This window comes from Ascidia mentula, chromosome 9 (genome assembly GCF_947561715.1).
Source record: "Ascidia mentula chromosome 9, kaAscMent1.1, whole genome shotgun sequence".
Lineage (NCBI taxonomy): Eukaryota > Metazoa > Chordata > Ascidiacea > Phlebobranchia > Ascidiidae > Ascidia > Ascidia mentula.
In genome coordinates, this window is record NC_138574.1 from 6323235 (window position 1) to 6339194 (window position 15960).

The window sequence follows — 15960 nt, forward strand, 5'->3', positions numbered from 1 at the left end:
GTAATTCCAACCCATCTTCTCAGAATTAGTGTGGCTGAGACTACAAAACTTTTTCTATCACTGCGAATCGAAGACTAAATGCATGTTTTATATTTACAGTACATCCCAATGGCTGTTGTTATGAATGTAACCTTCCACAAACGGAAAGTTGCAAGCCCGAAGTGGTTGAAAGCGTTTACTTGCAAGAAGATGGTTGTTCGAGCAACGTTCTAATAAACATGACGCAGTGTATTGGCGAATGTACTTCAAGCACCACGTAAGATTTTGGAAAGATAAATTGTCACATAAATTATGTAAAAAACTGAACTCCGGTATGTGGTATCTTTTTGTGCATTTAAACATTGTTTTGTTTTTTTAGTTATTCAACGACACTAAAATCCATGAAGAAGCAATGTAGCTGTTGCTCGCCCTCTCAAGTTGATGTAATTGACGTTTCACTACATTGTGACGATGGAAGTGTTGTTAATCGGTTGCATGAAGTTATTGTGACGTGCCAGTGTGCCGCAAGTGAATGCCTATCTCCATCCCAACCTTAAACGTTTTGCAACTTAAAACTGAAAACGAATATAGTGCAGTTGCCACATCCTACCATGTGTCAGTGACTGTTACTTGGACTTTCCTTGACAATGAGTTTCGTCTTTTTTTACATTTTGCTTCTGCATAGTTTATGTGTAACCAGTTAGTTCCTTGCTATGCGAAATACACGTAGATTGCATTCAAAGATGTGGTGAATGTACATGTCAACTAATTCGGGAACTAATTTCTATTAATTGAGCTCAACAGCGAACCGGAGGAAAATAAAAAGTGAGGATTGTTTGAATTTGCAGAATGCTCTTCATCAGAACAAGCAAAACAGGGCAGACCTAGCTAAATACTGAAGTATTTCGAAATAGAATATTTATTGCGCATCCAAACACTCAGCAGCATCACCGAATAAAGTTAAAAACATGAACAAAGCGAAAAGCAGACACGTGCAAAAGAATCAAACAAACATAATCTCTAAAAACGTCAAAAACAACTTGAAGGTGCACTTGCTGATAAAAGTTAACACAGTATTAAATCGATGGTGTTGACATCAAAACGACTCTGTTGAAAACTTAAGGGAAGTAAGTTGTTGAGTTGATCGCTTGCTAACCGCAATTTTCTTTCGGGTTTGTCTTTTTCTTATGATAACAGCCGCAATCACGCCAAGCATAACAAGCACAAGGCCACAGAACAAGCCTAGAGCGACGAGGGTGAAATCCACTGCAACAAGTACAAAATAAACATGCTTAACTTGTACATAACTCGCTTTTATTCGTGACATATGAAATTAAATGATACATTAACTAGGTTACGAGAATATTATTGAGTAAGCTTACCGTTTTGTTGGTCAGTCGACTCTGCAGCGTTTGATGGAATATCCTCAAAGTAAACTTGAATTGGGCCCTGTGTGACTGTGTGACCAATATTTGGAATGTATTTTGAATCATACACCCCTTCGTGTGAGGGAAGGTCTCTTTTTCTTCGAAAATCCACTTCACCCTTGCAGTTAACCTATTGAAAAGTTGGGTTATACATATTGCGGTTATCATGTAGAGGTTCAGTTCACTGAGTTATTATGAAGCGATTAAAGTTTTGGGACCAAAACTGGTTTGTATTTTACCCGTAGGCGGTTGTCTGCGTCAAATTCCAACTGACATTTAAACATAGGAGTACGATAAAAGCTGAAAGTACGCACAAGGAAGCAGACTTTATCAGATTGTATTTAAAGGTCAAAGTAAACCAGTTCAAAAATTTACACTATCTGATCTTGTTACTATTTTTTTTTCTGTAAAACTTATATATTTATGTGATTAAAAAAACCTTTTATGATTTACACTTGATGGGAAGATTTTGTAAAACATCTGTAACAACTACTGGCTCGAACGGATAACTGTGACTAAATTTAAATGGTCAAATATGTGTAACGAGTGTAATTACTCGAAATACGTTATAGTATCATATTACTGTTGATTTTTACAAACCCTTTCTCCTGTACATGTTTCTCTCGTTTTGTTGCAGATGTCAACTTCGCAATGTAAATACACATCATCAGCACTCCAGCGCCATTTAAACATTTGAAATTTAAACTGACCCTCAGTTGTTTCGCCATTGTAGCGTATTTGAACAGTGGTATCATTTGGCGTGGCACACCTTTTTGAAATGAAAACAAAAAATATTTCATAAAAATATAAGCTTGTTCCCAACTAATTTTGCGATTGTTTTTTTGCTGATTAGTTTCATTGCATAAAAAGATAATTAGATGTGATTCTCCCGTCAGAGAAAAGGGCGATTTAGGAGTATTAATGCAAAAAATAAACAGCTGTAACCTGTCAATAATAAGCAAATGCTTTGTTGAAATAGGATCTGCAGGGTCGCTGGATTGCGAAGCAAAACAACGATCCATTGTTACAACTAAGCTCGAGTCTTTGGCGAATGCGAGTTCAACCTGTCAATGTTTCAACAACGTTTATTCATTACTGCTAAAAATCTTTTGAACAAACTCTTTTATTTACTTGCACGTAAACGTATGTTCCAATGGCAATTGTGGGTGCCTGCGTGTATTCGTGATCCGGTGTGTAACTATTGTCATCAAATAACTTCATTCTTACTTCAAACTTTCCTTGTTCCGTTGCAAATTTCAGAACACTGAATAAAAAAAAACATTTTCTTGAAATAAAAAGGCTAATAGTGCAGCAAGCAAAATGGTTGGTCCAAAAAATCTAAAAACTATTTCTGAGGCAAGAATCAGCAGGGCGCTTCAAACACGCATCCTCCAAGAATGGATAGAAATAGTGTTTTTATGTTAAAGTTGTTAGGTTTACTATTATATTTACAAATCCAATGGTACTGCATTTTTATTGACAAAAATGTTAAATATTAGAGACACCAAATACGGCTTTCTGCCTAACTTCAAACGCGACGAAACAAACTAATAACGATTGTGTTGAGATCACCTGAGTAAATTAAACGAAGGTGAGACGAAAACGTCAAAGACTTAAACGCGGGTTTTATTTTCAAGTGGAGGTGTGTTGCGGTAAAACTTTCCCGTTGTTTTGTATTGCATGGCATATGTATGCATCACCAAACTGCCTCTGAGAGTTAAGTTTAAATCATGCACATTGATGGTAAAAACAAAATAGCGGAATTTCACGCTAAAATCTTAATGGTGCCGACGGCAAACTGACCGATCTTATCTTACTTTACCTGGATGTTGTCGCTCGTCCAGTCTATATATACACAACTTACGATTTGAATAAAAAAATGCTTGCGTTTTGTAATAAAATATTTTTAGCTTTTTAATTGACAGTTAAAAATAGTCAATAGTTGTTGTTCTCAAACAGTGTACAGATGATAAGTTTTTTCTTTGTGCAAATTTTAAGTATTGAATCTGGTTGAATTGGTTAAATTATTTTTTGGCATTTAGAATTTTTTTATCTTAATTTTCAAGAGACATTCGATTTAATTCCCACTTGTTTAGGACGCTAGGGGTAAAATGGCAGCAAACCAAAACCGGTTTCACAGGTTCTTGCTTTGAACGACCAACAGCGTGCTTCAAAGTGCCCTACAGGGGAGTTGTTCCTCGGTTGCGTATGCCGAGGTCAATTGCGTAATTTACGACTAATGTCAAAGCGAAGGCAAGTAAGTAACCACCAGTAATAATATCCCTAAAATTGCCGACGCTTGTTTATTTTTATGCCGGCTATCAAATCTCACCCGTTAAGAATGTTACATAATCAACTCACTTCAAAGTAGGTAGTATAGGCGGCCCAGAAACGGTATAGGTGTCTTCGTAAATGCACTTAAAATCCAGTAAAACCAGTTTGCGGTCAATGAGATTTTGTGGATTATGAATCTCGCGATTCCAAACTACGGTGTTGCTGAACGTGTAATCATCGCCGGGTCTCCTTTGCTGAAATTAAAAATATTTGTGGTGATGAGTTTGTGTGCAGTCTAACTAAGAGAATAACCACATGTACACGTTTCACCTTTACCTAGATAAGAGATTAACGGCGATAATAAGCGTTCAACGTTTTAAGAAGAGCATGTGACTAATACCTTTCCACCGTATTTTAATCCAATATAAAGTACGCACCGTAACTTGTGTTCCACAGTTTGAGAAAGGTGCTCGTATAGAAAGTTTGTATAAATTTCCATGTTCTATTGCTCGACATTGCCTGTTAGCAGATGACATTCCAAAATACACATATTGCACATCGTCGTCTATTTCCAACTCTTGGACCAAACCCTTGTCGATGACAACGTCGATTTGGTCATCACCACATTGTACGGTGGGTTCGGCTAAAAAGGAAAGGTTAATGAGCGCAATCAATGAGAACAATACCGAATAAGTCGTAATACGTTCTCAGTCCACTTACGGTGTTTACATTCTTGACCCGCCCAACCGTCATCACATTCGCACCAATATCCTCGGGTGTAGGCCAAATTGGGCACACAAGAACCTTTATTATTGCACGTCACGCCAGAACATGCATCATTTTGCGCTGTAATAAACGTCAAGGTAAACAACGGCCTCTAAATTACTCTGTTTATGACTTAATTATCATGTCAAGTATTTGTTGCTTGCGTCATATGTATTTTACCTTTTACCACTGCGAAGTAGATCAGAAACAAAAACGAATGAAGGCCAACATGGAAAAATATCATTCTGAAAGTTTAATAGAGAAGAATTTGGCTGCGGTTCAAAACTTTTTGAACAAATTCACTGAAACATTCATTTTTGCGATTCTCACATTTGTTACAATATGAGATGTTCATATTGCAAAAAATCATAACAATTTATGTGATTACCTTACTGGCGTTGAGAATTGAGTAATACGCTAAGCGAGAAAACTCGCTTTATGCGGTAGAAAGCCTGCTGGACCTAAAAATAGAAATGGTTTCAAGTAAAAATGCTCGTTGCACAACTACAAATAAAACTTACCAGGGAGAGTTGGTTTTATTTCCACTAAAATAAAATTGTTTGTTGATTTCTTCTTACAGCTGTGACCGAAATCGTGAGGTCCGTACTTCATTATCTGAAAATTTTCACTTCCTTGGACGAGTCCTCCATCAGAAAATAACTACCCTGTCTTGTGTAGTGGTAACCTAAAGTGAAATAACGACAATTTAGCTTTTGTTAGAGCAAATTTATCAATGCAAACTTTACAAGTCATGTTAAAATTTACTGCACGTGTAGCCTATATTTGACGAAAAACCTGACGAAACCTAAGCAAATCAAAACTGACAAAAGCAGAACAGAAAAAAATAACATTTAAATTAGAAAAGCTTTCCTTCACTCATCGCAAAATAAACCCAATCCCATTAACCTTGAGTGAATATTGGGAGCTACCGTCTAAGCTGACAAGCTCGTGTGCGCCACAATACCAGGGCCACGTACAAAGCCATGCAGCAAGCATGCCTGGAGGCAAAGAAAAACATTTCGTCGCCGACTTCGCCGCGCATAATGAACCGAAGAACAATTGCGCGTCTAAGTCAAGTTCTATTTCAACAATAATCATATGTTATTATTTAATATATCCGTTGCACGTCGTCAAGTCGTCACTAAACCCAAGAAGGTTGATGAAATGAAGTAATGTATCGACGCAGTTAAGACGATAACAAGTTAATAATGTGTGCATGCATTAATACCTCTTTGGCGACTCTTTTTTGTTTTATATCTGCTTTGTTTGTTTATACGAATTTGATCGTACAAACTACCATTGTAATCTCGGTTCTCCCCATACAATGGGTTTGTATTGATGAATGAAGCTATTGAATAGAGGTGCACAACCCACATGAGGATACGTACTAAAATATTTTTGTACCATCCAGTTGCTAATTTAAAAGCATACTTTTTATACGAATATACGCTGAACACATAACGCAATGTTATACGCGTGCCATTTTCCACGCGGTCCCCTGCTTTAGAAGGTTGAGGGCCTTGTGTACTAACTTTGTACGGTTGGCTTTCATCCATTTTGATTGTAAGACGTTACTGATGTATGTTTGTCTACATAGTGGTGTTGCTGGACGTAAAAAAAACTTTTCTACGGCGTTGAAAGGTACTTGGTAAACAGCAACAGCAACCATGGCAACAAAATAGCGTTGGAAGCGTTGGACGCGGATAACACGATACTATTCAACCTGTAACAAATTCATTCTGTCAGATGTGCTGGCACGTAACGTCACAAAGGAAAGCTTTGTGTTGTCTTAGTAACGAGAAACTTTACACTCGACAATACATTGTACAGTTGCTCTGTAATGTGACAGCAAACAAATCGTCGGTTCTCGCTGAGAAATTGCCTGACAGCAGACAGATGTACTAACGAACTAAGCATGAAGTATGTACAATTTGTCCGTCAAAAAATTACTTTGTCTTTGAATGTATTTTCAGGTATAACAGCAGTTAAACACCAGCGTGGCATTAAATAAACCAGAATGGGTGAATTTACGAACGGATTGTGTGGATGCTTCGGAAACATGGGAATTTGCGTGAAAGCATATTTCTGTCCATGCGTAGTCCAAGGTAAGATATGATCTACCGTTTTGTTTGTAAAAAAGGTAACATTCGGGTACATATGATTGTACCAATTGTAAGCCAAGGTAAACTAGTGTTCTAATACCGCATATGCATAGCAACTCACTTTTTGCAGGCCAGAATGCTGAATCTATGGAACTTGGAACCTGTGTGAAATGTGGCATAGTGACCCTCACTCCATGTGGAATTTACTTTAGGGCGAAAACAAGGGAAGCTATACGAGAAAAGAAAGGAATTGACGTAAGAGTTGCTAAATGCTTGTAAAACACTAAATATGCCAAGAGTTTGCTTTAACTCCGTAAATTTTGTTTTGTCTTTGCACAGGGTACCTTCACCAACGATTGTCTCGTTTCTTGGTTCTGCCCATTTTGTGCTTTAGTGCAAATGGCTAGGGTAAGTATTTGTAAAAATTATTTTGAACAGTCTACCTTAATCACGAATGTTTTCTAAATTAAGGAAATCGATGATGCACCAAGCGCTTCGGGTCAGGCAATGGCAAGAGTTTAATTCCCTTTTTGTAGTCTGTTTGTGCCTTTTTTTGCAAATAAGTCATAAAGAGTGAATCTTAAAAAAGTTTAAGTTGTTTTTGTTTTTATTAGCAGTGTTCTATTTTCGATAGTAAATTCTGTGAAAAATTTAAAAAAATTATATATTACAAACGTGAGTTGCAAGTTGTGACATGGTTGTTGTGTGCTGTTTATAGCGTCTGTTCATTGAAATAATTTGTTTATTTAAATCAATAAACTATGTAAAAGTGAAGGGCGTGACAGAACTGCAGAAATGAATTTGTGTAAACAAAAGTTTGTATATTTCGGTTAATAGGAACTCTATCGTTGCAGGTGCAAAATATATAAATTGTATTTTCTCCGTCACTCCTCTCAAAAACAACAAATCTTAGGAAAAAAAAACACGTTATAGCACCTCTGTATATTGATCTGCTTTCTAAAAAGTCAAACGTACAATACAACGGCGCTGTCAAAAAATATAACGAACCAATTGCACGATGCCTTTCTAAAAGACTTATTAGTTTGCAAAAATTTAAAATACTACCATTGAAGAGAAGTCGACATTGTATTCTAGATTGTCTTCCAAAGGCACCCTTTTGTGTTTTTGTCGCTTCTGCAAAGACATGCTTCGGATGAATTGAAGGGCAGTAACAAATGAGTACAAACGCTCCACCAAAAGCTTTTGTTGAATTCTTATAGTAAGATTGTAGATTATTGGCTTCAACAAATTGTTTTACGCACCTCGTTGATTGCCAATGAAACAGGATTTAATGTTGCAATAGTTATATCGCGCGAGGCGAAATGCCTGGTGTACGCAGTCACATCATACATTGCAATTCGTGTGGGTATGACGCTATTGTTATCTTTTCATCACTAGCTTTCCTGTTGTACAATCGCAATTCTGTTAGTTGCTGCATGGTAGCATAAACGTATACCCACACCTAAGATGGCAACTTGGAGGAGTACTTTGTGCGGGTGCTTTGATAATTGTTCATTGTGTATTCTTACTTTTATCGTTCCTTGTGTAACAGCAGGTAAATATTATTGCGATATGGAAATTAGGAAAACGTATACAAAATGTATAACCTTGAGCAATAATCTCGTTTTAAGGTCGAAATGCCCAGTTAGTTGACCGAGGAAGTTGTTTTGTTTGCGGGTGTGTTTCAATGCTTGGACCGATTGGAGTGTACCAAATGGCAAAAACCAGGGAAGCCGTCCGTGAAAAAAGGGGGATTGAAGTAACAATGTGACAAACAACACAAACGCCCTAATATCTTCAATTTTGTATTTTTAGGGTTCTTTTATGCAAGACTGCTTATTTAGCTGGTTCTGTGCGTTATGCTCTCTCGTACAGGTTGCACAGGTAAATGTATGGTATTCATGGAAAGAAGTTGATTTGACCCTATTTCGTGGTTTTCAGGAATTAGACCAAGATTCCATGGGACAATCGATTGCCAGGAGGTAGAACATCTTTGAATTCCATCCTAAGCAAAATGTCATTGTATCAAAGAAAATGACAAATTAAAAAATCACAAATACATGGAGTAGTATGTATATGTGTGGGCTTGTTGAGTAACGCTTTCGTCAGGATACAACATATCAGAAAAAACTCTTTCGAACTATTCACATGTTAGCTGATGGGGCGCCTACGTTGTTTCTTACTGTGTACTTTTATTTATGTTTAGTTAGCGTTTAAAAATCTATTTACAACTCACCAATTACAATACGCATATAAAACAAAGAAAATCACTGAAGCATTCTAAATGCACTGTGCTTTAATAAACTTCTGTAAGGTTTGTGCCGTGGGCAGCGTGTTTTTAAAAAGTGCTGCTTGGTTGTAATGAACAGCAGTTAAAGATAACCGAATAATAAATGTATATTATCCAGACAAAAAGTTAGCTTGAACGTGTTTGTAATTGCATGATTGCTATTATGAAGGCCTTAAATACACGTGTTTTCAGGAATTTGAAAATTCTGTTAATGTCCGTTATATATGTATTATGATGTTTGTTACTCAGTCGTGGAGTTTGAGTGACAGGATACACTTAGTACGCTTGCTTTGGGGGGATTTAGACCACATACAATGTTGTTTATCGAAGTCGCTGGTATCCTGAGGATAAATATCGATTCCTCTGTATAGTATTTATACTCATACAACGTGGAGGGAGATACACAAACTCGAGAGTCACCTTAGTTATTTGTTAAAATTTATACTCGGTTCCTATTTTTGTCATGATCCTGGTAACATGCACAAAGCAAATTGAAAGTAAAAATAAGCTTTCTTTTCCTCCAACCTGCATATTAAACGCCCTGACAACTACATAAAATTACTAACAAAAATACATCCATATTTTCTCATTTTCAAACTACTTCCGAGAGAAATACAGCAAACGTAATGAAGTAAATTTATGCACATCGTTTTGTCCGTAAATGACATGGGTGGTATTCACAACCTTGTGTAAAAACCAAAACCACATGACACTGAGCTACTTCCTGGGTATGATGGAGCTATTAAAGCGCATCAATCTGTTGTTTCCTGCTGTCCACAAGGCTATCGTTCTTATTGTACTCAAAAAACTGGAAAGGGATTTTATCACGATGTCCAGCGCGATAACTTGGTTAAGAACAACGATGTCGACGTCTATACGGCCTCGGCATGATAAGTGTCCACTGCGAGAAACCTGAGGATTAAAGATGGTGAACAGCAGGGTCTATGAAGAGATTCCGACGTCTCCACTTCCTGTCCCAATAATAGGCACATGCCTGCGGATGCCCATACAGAGGTGTTTACAATGGCTACATTAAGCCGTCAACACTTTTCCCCATTGTGCCTTGTCATAAGTGTGCTGCAGATTTAACCTGACAAGGACATCTTTGTTCAATTTACCAAAAATGACATCATTTATTAAATTTTTTTCTTTTGTCAAGCAATAATTATCTTCACGGTCATTATCGTATAGTGCAAGCACGTAATCGAATGTAATGATTTGCTTAAGTACAACAATACTTCAACTTACAACAATACTTCGTTTTTCATCACTATTGAACAGCTGAATGACACCCACCCAATACGATGGGGTATCAAGATATAGATTTCCGATCAAATTTTCTCGGTAAGGCGTCTTGGCCTGTTGCCAATCGCCTTTGCGAATGTTATTTGAAGTTAAACTTGCCACGCCCCACCACTACGGAAACGACGCGGCAGTTTGTCGCGACGTTCAATTTGGAAACCTCTGTCTAAAAAACGTCTGCACCTTTTTTGCTCTTTTCGGAACGCCCCTTTCTCAGTTAGGCGTGCTATTAACTTTAGAAATTGGTTAAAATCTTCTGTTGTTACCCCGAATACAAATTTTGTATGGTACCTTATATATTCCATATTTTGATCTGTCTTATTACCCAATTCTTGCTAATACTTTCAAAAGAAATTATGACACAACCTAACGTTCTGACAGCTATAAAATTGTGAGATGGTCGAGCGACGAAATATTTTTTGGGTTTAGAAGGGTGTTTGACGATTGATCGCGTGTCATGAATTGCAATGTACTTATTGTAATGTTATATAGCCTACATACAGGGTTCATGTTTTGGTTTGATCGAGTGGGGATACCTGAAACACGATTTATTCGCAACAAAATTTGGTCCGGAGTCGATTTTTTTACCTTGGCGATAAATCTACAAATATCTACAGTCAAGGTATAGGCTACAGTGTGGAAACCAAACTAAGAAACCTAAAAAATTAAGCTGAACCTATAATGGCCATCGTGGCCAACGTAAAATTTGAGCCTGATGAAGTCTCGCTGATGAAGCCTGATGTGGTCTTGAAACCCTGGTGAAGTCTCGTTGACTGGCAGACAAAATGTCGCATGAATCAAAGAATCTTGACCAGGAAGAACCAATAAAAAGTGTCTTTTGTTTGCATCAAATTGCGCGCTGCACTGCATTTGTCATCTCCACAGCTGTTATTTGGTGTGCATGACGAAATAACAATCTGCGAATGTTTTTGAACTCTGCTCATTATCCGTGCCCGATACGTTGTCTGTAAATGTAAATTTGCCAACAGACAACTTAGACAATTAAATCAGTAGATTTAAAGTTGAATGGCCGATTTATAACAATTGTAGCACCACGCAGTCCCCATGCAGTACGTCATCAACATCCACACTATCCGTATTGGAGCCAAGCAACATCTCACACGAATCCAAAACATCCCTTGAACGTGTACAGGAACCCCTCAACCTTCGCTCTCACAAGCTTCGAACGTACAGCTTATATAGGCAGCTATAGCAACTTGGAGGCAAGAAGAGGCTATAGCTATATCCGGTGCACGTTTGGACGCTCCCACTCGACGGCGGAAGATGGCACATGTCCGTGCGGAAACCGCAACTTTAAACTCAACCATTGCGCACATTGTCCGGCTTTGTTTTGCTTTATTGCCAACGCCACTACTTTTATGTATTTTTGTGTACTCAAAGCGCCCGAATAATAATAAGGATGTTTGATAGTTTTTATTTAAGAAAGTTCGTGTAAACATAATATACTAACATACTCTAGTGCAAATCCGCAACCTGTGAAAAAATCATATAAATCTGACCTAAAAGAATCCGCGGAGTCATGTGCGTTTAACCGTGACTACTTAAAAATTAACTTTTTTGCTACAACTATGGTTTCTGCTTTCTGGTTTACGTTTTGTCGCATTGCGCCTTTTCAAAAGAGCTGGGTAATTTTTGTTTATTATCACATAAACTTCTCATGAGGTAATGTGTCCTAAAAGAGCTAGTCTAAAAATCTAAAAAATTTAGTTTTAATCTTACATGTATAAGTTTGTTCACATGTAGACTATGTTGTGTTTCTGTATGCAGATTTTAATTTTTTGGTGTTTAATTGTATTGAAACCACTAAAAACATTTCAATCATGTCATTGTATGATGGACTTGGGGTGGAAAATAACCAAACCAAAGCAGTTGGCTGGTCTCCTAGTTTTGCTATGCTTAAAACACAATTACAGGTATACAATAATGTATGTGTTAAGACATGTTGAAACCTGCATTGATTAAAGTCTGTGGTTTGTAGGCTAAAAAAGCAACATTAGCAAAAGCGAAAAATGAGAAAAGGAAGGCATCATCTATTGCTCCTGTGATTGATTTTAACAAGCTCAAGCGTGATGAAGGACCAACATTAGTAAGTTTATAGCTTAACTTAATATATGGTGTCATTTTCATTTTTTTATCATTAAAGTTTTACACCTAGCTAAACTAATCTCATGGATCAGTAGTTCTCAACCTTTTTTTATCTCATTTTCCACCTTGAGTTTAAACAGAATCCTTACTTTTCCCAGTAGTACTTAATTTTTTTCAGTAATTTAGTTATTGCATTTTCGCTATATGGTCAAATATTATTTAGTTGCAGCAGGAAAAAGTGGAACTTAAGCCCTGCGTGTTTTTGGGTGGTGAAGTACTTGAAAATTTTTTGGATGAATATGACCCTATGCGCCCAAATGATTATGATAAAATGACAAGAAAAAGAAATGAAGAGAAAGAATGTGAATCAGAACGTGATAGGTTTGTTAGTTTGTAGTGTTTATATATGTTGTGCCTAATTTGGTTTGTAAAATCTTAAGCCTTTTTGTATCAGAGAAAAAGAAATTGAAGAAAGGAGAAAAAAAAGAGCTGCCCGCCATGCACAACACGATGAGCCAGAACCAACCATGCAACCTCCAATAGAAGATGATTATGATGATACTTATGAACAAGAAAAGCGCAAACGATGTATGGCTATGTCTATCTGACCAACCAGCACTTTTTGGACAGTATTTTAGACCGTTTCTGATAAAGCATTGTTACAAGTTATTATGTTGGCATATTGTCTATTTTGCACATTTATGTGGTAAATTTGTTTACAGCAATGCAAAACAAAGCTGCCATTGCTCCACCCTCTGCATTATTGGAATCAGACAAACAGTCCATACCAACAAGTAAGTAACTTTATGCTTATTGCAATTAAATGAAGAAATTAGACAACTGTCAACCAGGAAGTATCTCAAAAAACATTGATCATTTAGTATGCATATTTGCTTTTACATTGAAGTAGATCTGTCAGTGGAAAATACCCATTAATCAAAATCATACTATATCGTTGTTGTTTTTTAACCAAAATAATGTCCAATCCTGGGTCAAAAGCCATTTGTAACCGAGGATTAAAAGGTGGGTATTTTCCACTGACAAATCTTACTTCAATGTAAAAGCAAATATGCATACTTACATACATACATAATTTATTATCCCGTCATAAGCAAGTGAAAATAACACAAACAGAATGCAGCCTTTTAAAATAGCTTTACAACATGTCCTTACTTCTATTAAACTTATCCACATAATTTTGCAATGTCACACCAAAAAGTGGTAAACTTTTGTGTAAGGTTTTGGTATATAAGAAAACTATGATCCAGGTTTGCCTCCAGTTTCAGATCGACCATCTTCTCCTTCAATGCGCGGTGGAGCAGGTGTCCAGTTTGCAAGCAACTTAGCGTATGTTTCATAACATTTCTTTGACTATGTATTTCTGACGTACCCCTTACATTAACAGAGGTTCAGTTGCCCACAAAATAATGGCAAAATATGGCTTTAAAGAAGGTAGAGGACTTGGAAAGGACAACAAAGGGATAAGTCATGCGCTACAGGTAGTGGTTACAAAAGTTTTTTGTTTGTAGATGTATATTTTTGTCATTGTCAAACTTTACCTATGATTAAATCAATACTTTATATTAAAGGTTGAAAAAACAAGCAAACGTGGTGGAAAAATAATCTCCAGTGATCAAATTGAACAACAAATTGAAGACGATTTACGCAGAGAACAGCAAGAACAAAAGTCTGTTACTGATCTATTAAAAAACCCAACTAAAGTCATTTGTTTACGTGTAAGTTGAGTCTAAAACTTAGTGCAAAGAAAACATGTTTCTCTTGAAACTATTGTCTATAAGCATTGCTAAATGCCATTGATATGTTTATTAGTGTATGTTGTGCAATTTATGTTTACCTGGATAAAAACTCAAAAACAAAGATATCTTTTTTCAAAAGAACATGGTAGGTCCAGGGGAGGTTGATGATGATTTAGAAGGAGAAACATCAGAAGAGTGTTCAAAATATGGAACAGTAAACAAGTGCATCATATTTGAAGTGAGCACATGTTACCAAGTTTAGCATTTTTACAAGTTGTGATTTTTTGTAATATGTTTAGATGCATGGTGTTTCTGATGAGGAGGCAATTCGCATATTTGTTGAATTTGATAGATTGGAAGCAGCCATAAAGTCCTTGGTAGACTTAAATGGGCGCTTTTTTGGTGGAAGAACTGTCAAAGCATCGTTTTATGATGTTGAAAAGTTTAAGTCATTTCAACTATCTGACATAATTTTATGAACATAGACGTCCAAATCAAAAGGTTTGGGTAAAGCATCAACCAGTGCTACATCTATTCAAGTGAAGAGTTGTTGTGGTATGAAAACCTGCATGTGTGTTCCCATTATGTTTTCCTGTGTGCGCTGTTGGGACCAACATGTACAGCAAAAATATTTCATGCATACATATGTGTATGGGAAAATTCTGATGAGAATTTGCACTGAAAGATATGCAACAAGAATCAAGAGCCATTATCACATTTCCCTCACATATTTTGGTGTCATTATTGGTTACCACATCCAACAAATCCCCAAACCACTTGTTCATTTCCCAAAATTGGTTGTAGGTGCAAAATATACAATCTCTCCTACCCCACTCCGTAAGCCCCATTTAAGATAAAGTAGGTATTCAAAGACAAAATTCCCGTGATTCTTGTCTGTTTACCTATCTGAAAAAAGTATGCAACATATATATAATTTACAACATTGAGAACCAAACGAGAAGTTGGAAATCTTCGCTGGACGCTCTGTCGAGAATGGAGCGACATAACACTAAAACGGAAATAGTTGAAAGGAAAACACCTAACTCGTATTTGGCAGAGTGTCCGCAAATAGTTTTTGCGCGTCCCACAAAAAATATCTCTACTGTCTCACGACTCAATTAAAAGCGTATCATGCGGGGTTTCACTGCAATCATATCTGTTTGCAACAAACGCAAAACGGTATATCTGTCGCGTCAGAAGTGGAACATTTGCAAATGCAAGCAATGTTAGTACGGTAAACACCTTGCGCGAATTAAATCTTCGTGTAATTTTGAGCACAAAAGGATGTCGTTACATGTACATTTTTCACCATCCAGAATGAACAGTCTCGCGACCCATCCTGTTTGCAGACCCCTAGTCTACAAAAGTATTTAGAACATACGGAAATGACTAAACGAAAGCCCATGGAACTTACGGAAATGACCAAGGGGTTCACAAGAATACGTTTAGAACTTGCGAAAAGAGCTAAATAGGTGTAAGAAAATAAACAGAGCTTACGGAACGGGCCTTACGTAAAAATATGCTTTGCACCAACGAAATAATGGAAACACAAATGCCACGGGCGTATCAGATGTAGAAACCTATCGAACCACTAATATTTTCGCAAACCATTACAATTATCTAGCATGCACGTGTAACATACGTCACAGAGGCCAGTGCTAGTATTGCGTGGTGTTTTGCGCGCAGCTTTGCACATGCACTGCATAATCCCATACTGCGGCCCACATGATAAATTCATCGAATGTTCTCGAGTAAAGTGAGTCATTCAATATCCTGTTTACCACATAAAATGTTATCACAAGATACAAACTCTTGTATTAAACTAACCATTTTAATGCGTCCCAGATAATACAAGGAGGATCAACTCCTTCAGCTAGTGTGCAACAGAATGTGTGAACAAGCGACTGCTAATACAGCACGCGTGAATCATCTATATCCGCTCCCACAGATAATCTTGA

The 15960-nt window shown here is 37.0% G+C and overlaps 4 protein-coding genes across 5 annotated transcripts; 3 read left to right on the forward strand and 1 right to left on the reverse strand.

Annotated features, from left to right (window-relative positions):
• Positions 1–888: 888 nt before the first annotated feature.
• Positions 889–5129, reverse strand: LOC145913673 (uromodulin-like). The gene is made up of 11 exons (XM_083001413.1): positions 4967–5129; positions 4834–4906; positions 4626–4690; positions 4401–4526; positions 4118–4323; positions 3768–3934; positions 2538–2670; positions 2352–2470; positions 2007–2175; positions 1362–1536; positions 889–1245 (listed from the first exon to the last, which is right to left on the reverse strand). The coding sequence occupies exons 3-11, from the start codon at positions 4687–4689 to the stop codon at positions 1076–1078; spliced, it is 1329 nt and encodes a 442-aa protein (XP_082857539.1). The 5' UTR covers position 4690; positions 4834–4906; positions 4967–5129; the 3' UTR covers positions 889–1075.
• A 1259-nt stretch (positions 5130–6388) lies between these two features.
• Positions 6389–7321, forward strand: LOC145914106 (uncharacterized). The gene is made up of 4 exons (XM_083001883.1): positions 6389–6550; positions 6678–6802; positions 6887–6955; positions 7019–7321. The coding sequence occupies exons 1-4, from the start codon at positions 6463–6465 to the stop codon at positions 7067–7069; spliced, it is 333 nt and encodes a 110-aa protein (XP_082858009.1). The 5' UTR covers positions 6389–6462; the 3' UTR covers positions 7070–7321.
• A 643-nt stretch (positions 7322–7964) lies between these two features.
• LOC145914212 (uncharacterized) lies at positions 7965–8624 on the forward strand. The gene is made up of 4 exons (XM_083002002.1): positions 7965–8102; positions 8179–8306; positions 8363–8431; positions 8489–8624. The coding sequence occupies exons 1-4, from the start codon at positions 8015–8017 to the stop codon at positions 8531–8533; spliced, it is 330 nt and encodes a 109-aa protein (XP_082858128.1). The 5' UTR covers positions 7965–8014; the 3' UTR covers positions 8534–8624.
• Positions 8625–11931: 3307 nt separating this feature from the next.
• Positions 11932–14646, forward strand: LOC145913550 (splicing factor 45-like). Of its 2 annotated transcripts, none has more exons than XM_083001260.1 (10): positions 11932–12073; positions 12139–12246; positions 12469–12626; positions 12700–12833; positions 12968–13039; positions 13514–13592; positions 13651–13744; positions 13835–13981; positions 14142–14240; positions 14302–14646. In XM_083001260.1, the coding sequence occupies exons 1-10, from the start codon at positions 11981–11983 to the stop codon at positions 14479–14481; spliced, it is 1164 nt and encodes a 387-aa protein (XP_082857386.1). In that variant the 5' UTR covers positions 11932–11980; the 3' UTR covers positions 14482–14646. The 2 variants fall into 2 exon arrangements, with proteins under 2 accessions (XP_082857386.1, XP_082857387.1); XM_083001261.1 differs by having other exon boundaries at positions 13526–13592.
• The last annotated feature ends 1314 nt before the right edge of the window (positions 14647–15960 follow it).

Excerpts from the sequence above, each read along its gene's own strand:
- LOC145913673 (XM_083001413.1), bottom strand. The coding sequence starts at position 4,689 with ATGATATTTTTCCATGTTGGCCTTCATTCGTTTTTGTTTCTGATCTAC. Across the intron at positions 4,324-4,400 it reads GGGTCAAGAATGTAAACACC|CCGAACCCACCGTACAATGT; the intron begins GTAAGTGGACTG and ends TTTCCTTTTTAG. Across the intron at positions 2,471-2,537 it reads GAACATACGTTTACGTGCAA|GTTGAACTCGCATTCGCCAA; the intron begins GTAAATAAAAGA and ends AAACATTGACAG.
- LOC145914106 (XM_083001883.1), top strand. The coding sequence starts at position 6,463 with ATGGGTGAATTTACGAACGGATTGTGTGGATGCTTCGGAAACATGGGA. Across the intron at positions 6,551-6,677 it reads CTGTCCATGCGTAGTCCAAG|GCCAGAATGCTGAATCTATG; the intron begins GTAAGATATGAT and ends CACTTTTTGCAG. Across the intron at positions 6,956-7,018 it reads CTTTAGTGCAAATGGCTAGG|GAAATCGATGATGCACCAAG; the intron begins GTAAGTATTTGT and ends TTCTAAATTAAG.
- LOC145914212 (XM_083002002.1), top strand. The coding sequence starts at position 8,015 with ATGGCAACTTGGAGGAGTACTTTGTGCGGGTGCTTTGATAATTGTTCA. Across the intron at positions 8,103-8,178 it reads CGTTCCTTGTGTAACAGCAG|GTCGAAATGCCCAGTTAGTT; the intron begins GTAAATATTATT and ends TCTCGTTTTAAG. Across the intron at positions 8,307-8,362 it reads GTGAAAAAAGGGGGATTGAA|GGTTCTTTTATGCAAGACTG; the intron begins GTAACAATGTGA and ends TTGTATTTTTAG.
- LOC145913550 (XM_083001260.1), top strand. The coding sequence starts at position 11,981 with ATGTCATTGTATGATGGACTTGGGGTGGAAAATAACCAAACCAAAGCA. Across the intron at positions 12,834-12,967 it reads ACAAGAAAAGCGCAAACGAT|CAATGCAAAACAAAGCTGCC; the intron begins GTATGGCTATGT and ends ATTTGTTTACAG. Across the intron at positions 14,241-14,301 it reads ACAAGTGCATCATATTTGAA|ATGCATGGTGTTTCTGATGA; the intron begins GTGAGCACATGT and ends TAATATGTTTAG.